General features: G+C 34.8%; 1 protein-coding gene across 5 annotated transcripts in view; it reads right to left on the bottom strand.

Moving 5' to 3' along the window:
• Nucleotides 1-1053: 1053 nt before the first annotated feature.
• LOC134253816 (breast cancer anti-estrogen resistance protein 1-like) overlaps nt 1054-14047 on the bottom strand; it is a 30920-nt gene continuing 17926 nt past the window's right edge. For all 5 annotated transcript variants that reach the window (XM_062736432.1, XM_062736418.1, XM_062736412.1 and 2 more), the window contains exon 3: nt 1054-4467. In XM_062736432.1, coding sequence (XP_062592416.1) covers nt 2005-4467 — 2463 coding nt within the window. In that variant the 3' untranslated portion in view covers nt 1054-2004. The remainder of the gene's footprint in view (nt 4468-14047) is intronic.

The following is a 14047-nucleotide window of genomic DNA, read 5'->3' as shown; positions in this document are numbered from 1 at the left end:
GCATATGCTATTTATAGAACTTGTGTTTGGCTATCTAATCTGAACTGTGGTTTTGTAGATATAGAGATATTTCGCGAAATTTTTGATAACGCTTCGTACTAGTAGGTACTAAAACAAGGTCATTCGTTTCAATTTTATGTGTCTAATTTCTTTGTGTTTTATTGTAGATAATTAAATTTTAATAGATAATATAATTTATCTGTGGCAAACTTACAAACTCTTAATTTTTAACTTTGATGGTGCTCATTTTTCCTTACCTGGAATCAAAGAGTTTAAATTTTTTTTATATCGATACATAAACTATATAACAACTGTTCGATAATAATACTAAATAAATTACTTCAAGCCACACTATAACACCTTTCCTCTTTTAAAAGTGTTCATATTATTTGAAATATTTTGCAATTGTAATTCTCTTCTACATTTAAAGATTGTTATGCCCCTCCATATTAAGAAGAGGTCTGGAAAACAAGATTCTGTGCTAAAAATAGACCACGTGCTGCTATCCATGAACTACTTTCATGGTTCTTTACACTCTTTTTGAGGACAATGGTACCTTGTTTTGAACTTGAAATTATCATTTAAAAGTGCAAAATTTAGACATTTTCTCAACAAATGGTTGTAGAGAGAACATTAATGCACAGTTTGCATATTTTTTTGGATTTTTTAAGGCTCTGCTGAATTCTGTAGCTGCGCAGTTCTAAGGAGCATATCAAAAGCATTTTTCTGCAAAAGTATAGATTATATATGCACAACATGCATTCGGTTATGCATATTTATTGTATCTTTATCAAAAAGACTTAAAATTTGATCAAAATATAATGTATTTTAGCCATTTGAAGAAATGTTTACATTTTGCTCTCACTGCACTAAAAGTGGCCGTACATCCCCCTTAAATAAAACTATGACTGGGCAAATTTAAAATGGGGTAAATTGCCTCCAAGTGTGAAAGGGTAAAATAACATGGGGCGAAAATAACTCTGTATACAGTATATCTGCTCCATGTATTTTCAGACAGTATTTTTCTTAGAAAATAACAAAAAAGAAAATAGATTAGATTATTTTTTTTATTGCTTTGTAAGACCACATACATACAGTGGATTACAATAAATTCCCACACTTCTCTCCCTTTCAACAACATTCAAACTACTGATCATGTCAAACCACAAGGAGATTTGTGTGTGTCGTCCTGGTAACCTAATTATACTCCCTAGTTACTGAGATTAGTGAGCAAGTGACAGCTGGGGAAAAAATTGGTTCTTCAGAATATGGATTGTTTGGTACATTGTCACTTTCTGTACAATATATTATAAAAAATGAAATTAACAAATATTGTCACAGATCAGTGGTGAAATATACTGTATATTTTCAAAAAAAAGAAAAACTTAAAAAAGATAGGAGTGAAGTTGCATGAACACAATAAGTAATTTGCATTCTGTCATTTTATTTAATACTTATGATGATTTGCATATCTCAAAAAAATAACATGGTTGCATCTGTTTGTTGTGATTCTAAGGCACATCTGCAATACAAATAATATGTAGTACCAGAGTTATTTCCCTTTGATTGTGGTTTACTTTATTTTGGCAAGGTGACAACGTGCATTCATGCTCTACTTAAAAATGCAATATTTTTCTACTTATATTTCATGTATGAAACAAATAAAAAACATCATTTTGTTCTGAGCACCATATCCAAAGGGATGAGATCATTTGATATTATCTATGGTGCAAACACTTCTACGAAGTGCTACCAAATTCATAAAACATTTATATGTACAGCACAACCTTTTTTGTACAAGAAATTTTGGATACTTTCCATGACAAATTTGAAGAACAAGACAAAAAAAAAATCACTTTGTAATCTATATGCTGCTAAATTTGTACATAAGTAGCAAATTAATTACCTCAAATGAGGTAAAAAAAAATTATCTCTCAATTTTTTGTAATAAATTATCAACAAAATATATAAAGCACTTGATTATTTGACCTACATATGTATAGTTTACAATGCTGACGCTTGTCCAATCACGGTCTTGAGTTCGTATGCAGCATGTGACACGTCCACCACCCTGTCAACCATTTCCTGCACCACCGGTACTGAGGGATACTGTAGGGCCGCCGTTTTAGTGGCTTTCACTGTCAATTTCAGTGCATCACACAAGTGATTTGCGCAGTGCATAATTTTAGTTTTTACTTCATTGTGCATGAGATTTCGATGCAAATTATCACCAATGTACACTAGTTTGTGAGCAGACACAACCACAAATTTACTGTGCGATATGAATATTTTGGGTCCCTGGCCACACTCGATGCAGTTGAAGAAAGCATCTATTGCATTGTTGAGTAATGTCGTGTGAGTGTCCAGCTGTCCTGAGTAGAAGTTCAACACCTGTTTATCGTTAGGATCCAGCTTAATCATGTTGGGTATACAGTTAGCTGGATCAATCACAAACGTCCTGTTCACTGGAGTTTTCACACTCTCCATCTCATCACAAGCTTCCGGGTCCTCACAAAGAGAATTCTGAATGTCTGTCAAAGACTTCAGGGGACATAACTCAGGTATAGCTGATTCCTTTACTGGCTTGTCATCTAAGTCCTCGTGAATCACTGCTTTTCTTTTTTCCTGCTCGATCTCCATTTTCAGATTTTTCTGATGTTCTTCTCCATCTTTTGCCTCCAAAGCAACATAATCATATTCATCAGCAATGTCCTCATCATTGTAAGTCTTCTGTTCCTTGGCATCAATGGAGAGAGATTTGAGTTCTCCCGACAGGTGCTTGGTCTCAGTACTGGTGTCTGGTACAGGTTTGGTCAGTCCCTCCACTGAGGAAGCAGTGGTCACCTTTAGTGGTGTGGGTGGAAGAGGCCTCTCCTTGCCTGGAGGCTGTGGTAATGGTCTCTGTTGGACATCAGACACCCTCTCAGGAGTCAATGCCGTTTTAGGGGTCAGGGCTGGTTTTGGTCTCAAAGGAGGTTTTGATGAAGGTGTGTTGTAGGATTCTGATGGGCCATCTCCTTTTAGTGAAGTGCCATCTTTAGCACGCTTGAAGAGGAGTGAAGAATTTCCATGAATGATGGACACTAATTTTCGGACATCTATTGTTAGGTCTTTTGCACTGTTTGCAATCTTTCCCAAGTCATCATTCTTGGCAGGATCATCAGTCACAAGTCTTGAAACTTGCCAGTTGTTCTCATCCAGATTAGTGATACAAATTTTGATTTGTAACAAAGTCTGTTGTAGTGGATTCAACTGTTTGTGAAGTTTATGAATGAGTTTTCTATCTGGAAGACGTGCTGAGTTCGCAAGTGTCCCTTGTGCAAAATCCAAAAATTCTTCAAAAGTCTGTTTAACACCATTACAGGCGATTTTGATTCCATAGAGCTTGGATTCCAGGTTTTCTCGTTTTCTCCAGTTGCTGCTCACAAAACTGCATAGTTTAGTTGTAGATTTCTGAACATCCTGCTGAAGCTTGACCATGAGATCCATAGCAGCATCCAGATCCAGAGGAAGTTCATCATAGATTGGAATATCTGAATCCCTGGATCCAAGACTACATCCAGACACTCTCTGTCCATCTGTACTGTCAGATGAATCCGATTTGGATGACAGAATAGAATCACGGGTAACTTGTGGAGGAATGTCATACACACCACCAGATCCTTCACATTTTGTTAGCTCCAACGGATCTGGTTTTGAATTTTCCTCTGTTTTATGTAAAGGAGATTTTTCCGCTTTTCTCACCAGAGTGTTATTTTTGGGAACATCATACACATCATCAATGTCATGTTCAATGGATTTTCCATCAGGAATGTCATATGTATTTTCACCTATTTTAATAAATTCTCCTCCCGGTTCTTTCTGCTTCTTTACAGGGGATTCGGATTTTGGCACATCATAGTCTTGAAGCTCCTCTAGCATGGCCCGCAGTTTGGGTGGAGAATCGTACAGATCTAGACCAGAATCAGCGGAAGGCTGCTTCAGGTGATACACAGCAGAGGACTGTGATGGTGGAACATCATAAAAGTCCTGGGCAGTGATGTCCATACTTGATCGGGCAGAATCACAAGAACTGTGAGCACCTGAATTCTTCCCCCCTCGACTCTTGTTTGAAGCACTACTGGTTGAAACTGTCATGGTGGACTCATTTGACAAATGAGAAATGTTGGACACAATACTTGATCTGTTGGATGATGGTTGAGGAACGTCATATACATCATCACCTCCAGAATTGAAGGACATACTTCTCCCATCCTTCTGAGCAGATGGGGGAGTATCATACACAGAGAATCCTGGCATGTTTATTTCAGCACTGTTTTTCACTGAGGGAGGGGTATCGTAGCTCATTTCAGGAATCGTCCGGTCCACCGAATTTCCTCGACTGTGCCTTACTGGAGGAACGTCATAGTCGTGTTGTGGTGGTGTGTTGAACTGGAAAATATCTCCATGTCTTACTGGAGTCACAACCTACAATATAAAAAAAAAGTCTAATTATTTCATACATCATTTACTATCACTTAATTAATCCTGCACTGTAAAACAAATAAAACCCATATTACACAAGTGACTGACAACTTTATGGTCCTACAGCCTCTGTGAGAATCAAATTTCACAATTTCATCAGATAATGAGATTAGCTAACAATGGCCATATTATGTAACTGCAGATGATTGAAAAAAGGGAGACATTTAGCTCTCAATTTTGCCTTCTTGTCCATTGTCTGAATGGTATCCCTGCTGGAAAGAGCACTTCCTTCATGAACAACAAACTTCTACCCAGACAGACGACGGGCAGTCACAATGAAATACAAAATATGCAAACGAGCCATCTTAATGAGCAAATCTATTTCCTGTTATTTTCTGCAGTTTACATCAGTTACACTTAGTGACTCAACATTGCCAGCAATCAAGTCTTTTTCTTTCACATAGAAAAGGTCACAAATATTTTGGAATTAACGAACAGCCCAATTTTACAAAACATTGCACCCTACATTTCGCTTTTGATTTTCCCGTTTCATAACGGCCAAACACAAGGTACTCCAGTTCATTCTTTAGGATTTTTGGACTCGGAGAGACCAGGTATTGGCCGATAATCTATGAGAGAATTCCGCAATCTCCACTCTGTTTGACGAGCAAGCAGTGACTCACGAAACAAAACACAAAACATCAATATATACCCAGATTGCTTTGACTATTAATCATTTTTATATCATTACATAATTTCAAAATTATTACATTTTCTGTTTTTCTCACTTTGGGCTCTGCACAACCAATGTATGCATGTGTTTGTCTTAGTCCTTAGCTCGGTGCAGAAAATCTATAATTACGGCAATTGTCAATGAACCCTCCAGGGCAAAGAATCGTTTGAAATTCGCAACTTCAATGAGAAATTGAGTGTCAATATTGCCGTATTGGCCTGGTAAATTATAATTATTGCTATAGAGCTTTTAAAATAGCAAGTTATTTGACATCATGAATAGATACCCAAAAATTTATAGCAAAATTTTGAATGCTAATACAACTAATGAAATCATTCAATATGCCTCAAGTTATTTAATCTATTTTTACAAGTGGAGATCATGTTTTAAAAAGGGGGTGGGTACTATACAATATAAAGGAGTTCAATTTTTGTTCGATTTTTTTCTTTTTAAATTAGTATTTGTGTGTGCATGAGTGTGTGCTTTATTTGTAAAACCCTCCAGACTGTAAAAGTTCCCTCTGCAGCCACCAAAGTAACATCTGTCTGAAATTTCTTAGACGTTCAAATGGGCCAAATCAAAAGACTAGTTACCAGAATTAAATCTCAATACAAGTCTTCTGTAACATCAATCAAACCTCTAAATTAAATCTAAAAGCTATTAAGAAGATTAAGAAACACTGCTTTGACTGGTATCTAAATCCATACAGTGGCGGATCCAGAAATTTTGAAAAGGGGGGGCCCGACCAGTTTGAGGTCAGGGTGGGGGCCCACAGCCACACCAAAAAACATTGATTTGTCAAATATCTTGTATTTTTTGGACTCAAAAGGGGGGGCCCAGGCCCCCTGGGCCCCCCCTCTACATCCGCCACTGCCATATTTTACCTTCCATAGAAGAAATCCAGGATCATTCTTTTCTGCTTGTGAAGCAAGAATTGTTCATATCAGCAGTTTCAAAATTAGCCATGGCAAGATTGTCACTTTGCCCCTAATATCTTATCTGTCTTGCCACAAAGATAGAAAATACATGTTACAACCAGTGAGAACTCTGTATGATTCTCAGTGAGAAAACATGAATGAAAAAGCTGCCAAGCCCAGTCTTATCCAAAGTCTGCATGTTCTCTCATTCAGACCCTTTCCTTACACAGTACACTGTAGGTGACCTCTAATGGAACACAATAAAATCTGTAGAAAACCAGACAAAACATGGTAGCTCCCCTCTAAATTCTGTCTGTTCAATGTATACTTAATATTTGGAATCGTAATAAATCTAATTGTATTCATGGCAAGCATGCATTCATTTTGGAATCACCAATCCTGCAATTCTTCTGTTATAAAGATAGACTTCTTTAAATGCTTATAATATCAGATAATTATAGCAAATGAGGATGCACTTTAAGGCAACCCTGCTACACTTACTGGTAAATGTATTTATTTCTTATAGTTTGGTTTGTAGCTAAGTTCAAGTCTATATAACGTAAACATTTACTTTTTGGCATGTGGCAGATTTTACTCAGATTGCAATTTCAGAAAGAATTTGCAATGGACCAAGAGCAGCTGTTAAATGCAATATGTTAATTTGATTAATTATCCTGAGGAGGCAATTAAAAATTCTGGAGTCATTAACAAATAAAATGTCAGACAAGTTATCTTTGATGCACTATACCTCTATGCCATAATTCTTATCTATGACCTTACTAACTCCAGGCAGATACTTAATTTCATGCTACATTTATCAAAACTCAAGATTGATTCTAAATTAAACACAGAAACAGTTTTGAAAATCTCATTTAATTTGGCAGTCCTTTTTTTTCTATAAGAGCATAAAACCACCAAAAATAATTTTGAGCCTGAGTCATCTGAATGAATTTAATCACCGGATATGATGCTGTTAATATCTCACTGAACCAGGGCATCTCAAAATGAACCTAACCACTCAGCCCTTGGAAGTTCATCTGGACCCGACAACAATTAAAAGATCCTGACACTAAAGCCCAAGGCAACTGGAATCAACCACAAATAATTCTTTGGAATGAAAAATTTTAAAATGTATAGGAACATATATTTATTACAATCTGGCACAGAATATATGCTGCACTTTAATTATAAACCTTTGTCGTTTAGCATTTACAAACCTCAAAAGGTTACATGATTTTATTAAAGAGCTTGATCAACTGTTATAGATATATCGATCAGCTGATTGAATTTCATATAAACAAAACTGTAGTTTATCAATATTGGTCCTATAAAGCACTATGCAAGTGAGATATAAAGCACTATGCAAGTGAGATAATCCAAAAATTACTACACATACTATGGTGAAATACTGATGCCTTATTTTTCAAAAAAAAAAAAAAAAAGGACTAATTAAATCATTTTTGTTTTATCCTTTCATCCGAGTTCAGATCAGATAAACTGGGTGGAGACAACATATTACCTCTAATTACAACATCTTGAGTTACACAAAATCTTTGACACAGAATACAGACATCAATCAGTCTTTACTGGTTTTGAAATGCATTTTCAACTTGGCTTTTTCCTCAAAAATCTGTCATTTTAATCATTCCAGTAATCAATCTTAAATTAGCATTAGTTGATATAAATTTTTAAAGCTTTCTAAATACAAAATTACTTAATTACGTAAACTGAAAATGTCATTTACGACATAAATCTGCAGTTGACGTAGCTTTGATGTTGAAGACTTGCTGTCTGGTATTTAATGAAACATGCATGTTTTAACAACATCATGTGTCCTCTTACTCCTTTAAACTGTGTTTTAAGTGCTTGCCTTTTCCATAAAAAAGACCTACAATCTACTTGACCAATTTACTTGGTTTTAAACTTTATTTTAAATTCTTTAACAAAAATTTAATAGATATACATTTTGATCTACAAATGCTTTTTTTTTTTTTTTTGGAATGATGACCTCATCCTGTTCTCGTTTTACATCTCAAAAAAAATTTTTTAGAATGATTTTACGTAGATTTCCGGATGAATATTTTTTTTCTTTAGAGTTTACTTAGGTAGGAGGTCTGATAAAATGATTCTTTCCTATCACGATTTTCAAACTTAAGTTTCATCAATGAATAATATATAGGCAATGTGGAATATACAACATATATACAAATCACAAAACATGAATGAAATTCCCTCAAATCTTCAACCAATAATCAAACAAGGCATCTGTGCTGATAGCTACGGAGTCAGAGAGAGCAACCATGGTTGAAAAGCAATTAATTTTGCAAGAGATACACAAGAGGTTGTGCTGGACAAGATACAACAAATGGTGGGGAAATATAAAACACATTTTTATGCCAAACAGCTGTTTTCACTAATGTCAGAAAACCATCAATTCTTATTTCAATGACTTCTAATAAAAAATAATGGAATTTTTTGGATATTTTAATTTTTTTTCCATTATTACTATTAAAAGATTAGAGTACATGTATTGGATGACTTGCAAAGACAAAAACATGGATGACAAATTCAAACACAAATTTGTGTATTATGTTACAAAAGTTTCATGTCTATCCCAAATAAATACAATATGCATGAATAAGGTAAAAGTGCATGATGTGATTTTCAGTGACTGAATATTGAAATGAGATAGGTTATAAATTTACTGGTGTTGGCAGATAGGTTTTGGTGAGGTGAGAGATTTATATAGAGAGCTAATGAGGCAGATGAACAACATTGTCACACACTGAAACATTTGTGTCAGGAACCATAGGGCACCTGTCAGCTGCTGTTTACATTATAAACAAACTTTCTGGCCCTGTTACAAGCTTTTATTGCAACAGACATACGGACAAACTAGTATCAGTAAAGTTTACCTAACAAAGGCATTACTAGCATTTTTTTGAAGATCTCTCCTTACTATTAATTTGCCTAAGAATACCAAACATATCACCACAGTGCTTTTAAATACAGAAAATAAAACATTCAAGTAATTGTCTGCATGCATTAAGTTCTACATAATACAGACATTGCACAGTCTTTTAAGTGATATGTACAGGATACATGTAAGAAAACCTTTATCGCACACTTAAGGGCAACACCCAATATTTTGCCAACATGCACCTAATTTAAGCTGTCATAGAATTGAGACAACCAGCGAGTACATACACAGTATATGTCTACTGGTCTTGACCTTGACACACATCATTGAACTTGGTTCACACACATTCTTGACCTTGACACACATCTTACCTGTACTGTATTATAGTACCTAAGACCTAATTCTAGAAAAGTCCACAAAATGAACATTTTTTTTCCTCAAGTTATTAAATAAAGGAGAAAAAATCTATTATTTTTTTTGAGGGGGGATTAAATGTTGTATCCTTAATATCTTCTAATTATAAACAAATTATAAGAAATATTTGTTGCAATTTGCCTGTAAATTGATTAATTGAGTAGAATTCAAGAGATCAATTCTGATCTGATTTGTCCAAGCTTCTAATACTGTTAAATGCCATACACATGGCCAGAGTGACATGGATTGTCCAATGAAATCAATGTCTGGAGATTTATAATATTACTATTGATCTCCCTAATCTCCAATAACTTGTCCATCTTAATCTGATCAGAGGCTGGACACAAAGGTAACAAAATGGCAGTAAATGTCTCATTAACATGAACACATTAGGGTATTGGGCAGGTTTTGTCAAAGATTGAATCAATTTTAGGCCTAAACAAGAGTTTGTCAGGTCCCTGCAAATGAAATGAACAGTTTGCTAGAGGTCCATCCATCTGCCTAGAACAAATTAACATTACACTGTCTTTGAGTCCATTTACATGCTGGAAGTGGCCAATTGGTTTTTCTACAGTGGTCAGACTATCGACCCAATTATCTCCTCTACACACTGACTGACCGATAAAGGCCGAGGTCAAAACACTTCAGAAACAAACAGGATGACAAATACTCTACCCAATTAAGGAAGCTAGGGTGAACGGGACTTCATTACACAAACTAAATGACAATTTCTCTTCCTTTGTAAGACAAATGAATTTCTGAAATATTATTATACCATTTCATTAATGTTACTCTATAAAACTGTGGAGTTCTAAAAGCTTTGAACCCTGGAGAAAAATGCCTTTAAGAAAAATAACAGGTTCACCAGCTGATTCTTTTTTAAACTCTTGTATTTGTACAATGTAATGAGTAATGTTGAGTTAGCATTGTCCTAAAAGTATGAACAGTTGACATCTTTCGCTTCTGAATGTTTCTAATGAATCTGCTGTGAATGAGTCTGGGCATACAGATTATATCACCAAACTATCGAGTTTGTAACTCACTTTGCCCTGTCTAGATACTCAGCCTTACAATTTTGGCATCACTCGCATTGCCAGCTTTATAGTACAGTATTCTGTCAATCTCACAAGACATGCACACAGATGTTACCCTCCTGATGAGCAGTTAGGTACAGAATTTCAACTGATAAAAAGTGAATGCAATAATTATGACCTCTTCATACTCATTTTTGATTGAATCTTGGTGAAAGCTCAGCACTTTGAACATAAAATCTCCCAGAAATTGAGTGACGACAAATGACATCTAACATATACCACATGGGAAAGAGCAATCATTTTTACAGGTTTTATTGAAATGCACTGAAATCCAACAGTTATTTTTTGTCAACCTATTGGTTCAGATTAGGAAATTTAGAGATTGAATTCATGATACCTTTATCACATTCAGAAAGGTGGAGTGTTTGGATAAGAATGATGCAATTGTGTATATAAATCGCCAAATCGCTTTAACTTCAGTGGGAAAATCCTTCATCAAGGGCGAAAGTATATAGAACTCGATAATGGATGAGATTATTTTTAGAAATATTATAAATTCATCAGCATGATCTTCAGACGATCTTTTCCAAATTTATTTTCCCATATTTCACTTATCTTCAGAATGGTATACATATAAATACTGTATCCCAGCTCTTGTGGAATGAACTTAATGAATGAACTAATAGTTCTATGTTCTGAATAAAACATCTCGTGCTGTTCTGCTAATGTGCAATACAGAAAAAAAACATTCCCATTTTGATGCAATGCATTAAAACCAGTTGCTTCTACACTATAACCAATACAGAAAGATAGATATCAAACTCGTTCAATTGAATTTTCTTGCTTTGGAGCAAACTGGGAAAATTGTTTTAGACCAGATAAAATAGCACCATCAAAAAAATCACTGAGAAGAATATAACCTAGGTTTAGTATGAATCATATGCAAGGTTTAGTCATCCCAAACTTGTAATGACCCCCACAAAACACAACCATTTACTGGGGCAACTGAGACTGATTACGCTATAGAGTAAATCCTCCATAAAAAATAATACAATAGATTAGATAATTCTATTGTAGTTTCCCTGGGGACTTTCCAGTGAGCTAGCTTCTCCCCAGATCAGCTGGGTGATTTGTTGTAAGATATTGAAGGCTCCATCAATTATTGAAGTTGATTGAAACTGTGACAAGCTGCCTGTGATAACAACTTGTCAGTTACTGCTAGAATCATATAAATCAACAGTAACAACTGTTGCTTTCTCTCTGCTATAACAATGAAATGAACAGATCATTCAATTTAATTACAATCAATTTGTGTAAAAAAGAGAAAAATGATTCAACAACAAAATAAATTCATTTTATAATAAAGCACAAATGGCTAGTCTTAAAACAGAAAAAAATTAGAGCAAAATTTTGTCACTAAAATCAGGTGTCCTTTAATAAAGTAGAGCAATAATCAACTTTATATTTTCAAGAAATAAGGAAGTTAGAATAAATTAAAATTTGACTAATGAGATAATTATCTCTCTACAATGAAATCCTGTATTCAGATGATGTAGCTAGGATAGTAATGATGAGGAAAGTAATACCAGACCAATCCTATCAAATTACACCAATATCCTACTGCTCCGAGTGCTGGTATAACAGATGTAGAAATTAATTTATCTGCCCAATACACAAATTATCAATGATCCTCTGCCACCCTAAGCTAAACTATAAACATCTATGCCAAGAATTTATTGTAGATGTAAATAAACACTGGTGAAAGACATTCACTGTAATGGAGGCTGACTCAAGCACCTGTTGGAGAGAAATATACAGGGAGTACCTGTTGATGAAGAATACTGAATACCTGTTAGAGAATACACAAAGAGGCTGGGTGATTAGGACAGTGTTTGTGTGGGAGTAGAGAGGGCATGTGACTCACAATTACTCCTTTATTACACACCTGAGATTTCTGTACCTCATCAAACAAATGCAATACCCAGATTTGCATACATTTATCTGTACTAGACCAACCCTTTAATACCCTGACCATTTACATCTCTGCATAACCCAGCCCTGCAGGTACAACTGAATGACTAATGGGTGGAATGAATAGATAAACATACACAGTGCAATTATAACTACATTTTCATTTATATATCTTTTCAAGGTTTTTAAAAATCGTTTCTCATGCCAAAAAATATGCTTTTAAAATAATGTCCCTATTGCAATATTTAAATCTCTTTGTTTAATGACAAAGTGGGGACGTCAATCATGTCTCCAAGTTAAATAATATTACTGTTTGTTTATAAGCAATCCCTATGCCCTCTTTACCAAAAGATAACACGATGTCGGCTAGAGTAAAAATATTATATTGGTGGAATGAAGGAATGTTTCACGCTGTCTGTCCATGTATAATCAGACCCATGTGCTGAATTCATTTCATGCAATTCTATTATTCTGATGTATTTTTTGGGACAGGATCAGATTTCTTGATATATTTCTTGTCAGTATTAATTGTAATTCATCCTGACCTATCTCGCTCAATCTTCATATGTGATATGTATTTTGAGAACACTTACGTTTTTATCTGAATTGCAAACAAATGCAAGTTTTTGTCTTTTTTTGCAAAAAAATGTCTTTATGGACATGAAATTTTCAATTAATGCTGTCAGCAGTTGTGATGTATATTTTTAATAGGGTAATTTAAGTCTGACACAGTAAGGATGTCTGTATAGTTATTACAAAGAATCCTTTATCACTGCGGTAAGGATTTGAGCACAGCCCAGGTCCTTGTTGGACTAGCCGATTTAGTGGAATCATTCTCAAGGAAGTGGGTCAAGTTTTGTCAACAGAAGAGGACTGATTTTCAGGTCAACTCAGGTAGATTTATATCTACACCTAAGACAGGTACAAAGAGCTTCCACCAAGTAACTCAGTGTCACAGCTACTGTTAACAATATCGTTATGCAGCCTAAAACTTGTTTTTAAAGAAATCAGCATTGATAATTGACAGATCAAGTGGAAGAGCAGGACAATATACTTCTATTTATTCCATGGCAAAAATCATCCACCCTTATTTTTTATTTTGAAAACCTGTCTTCTCAAGAAATCCTGTTATTCATTTTATAAATGGTACACTTGATTTTTTTACTCATATGTCATAAACTTGATTTTGGTAATTTTTTTCTCTGCATGTCATAATGAAAATACACCACATTTAACCACAGTATTTATACTATAAACATATAACAAGGGTACAGCTGATGTTTTGCCAATCCCGTGTAAAACTTTACACCTTCCAACGTTAGTAATCATAATCAATTCCATGCCACAGTGCAATCAAAATGCCAAAAAATGTTTTGTGATTTATGTAGTTGTGTATCAGACACATGAAATATTCATTGTCTTCAACACATAGATTAACCCAAAAATATAAGAAATTAATTCAAATATTCAGCAACACTGATTAGTGTCACCCTGGCAAATGATGGTCTGCAGGATGAAGAATTGTTAATTTGTTTGTGTGGTCTAGCATTGAGGCATACTGTTCAGTTTTCCTGATTAGTTCGTTGTCACTAAA

This window comes from Saccostrea cucullata, unplaced genomic scaffold (assembly GCF_032062105.1).
Source record: "Saccostrea cucullata isolate Sc308-1 unplaced genomic scaffold, CSIRO_AGI_Scuc_v1 ctg319, whole genome shotgun sequence".
NCBI lineage: Eukaryota > Metazoa > Mollusca > Bivalvia > Ostreida > Ostreidae > Saccostrea > Saccostrea cuccullata.
The sequence above is the reverse complement of the archived record's forward strand: the minus strand, read 5'-3'. Positions and strand labels throughout refer to the sequence as shown.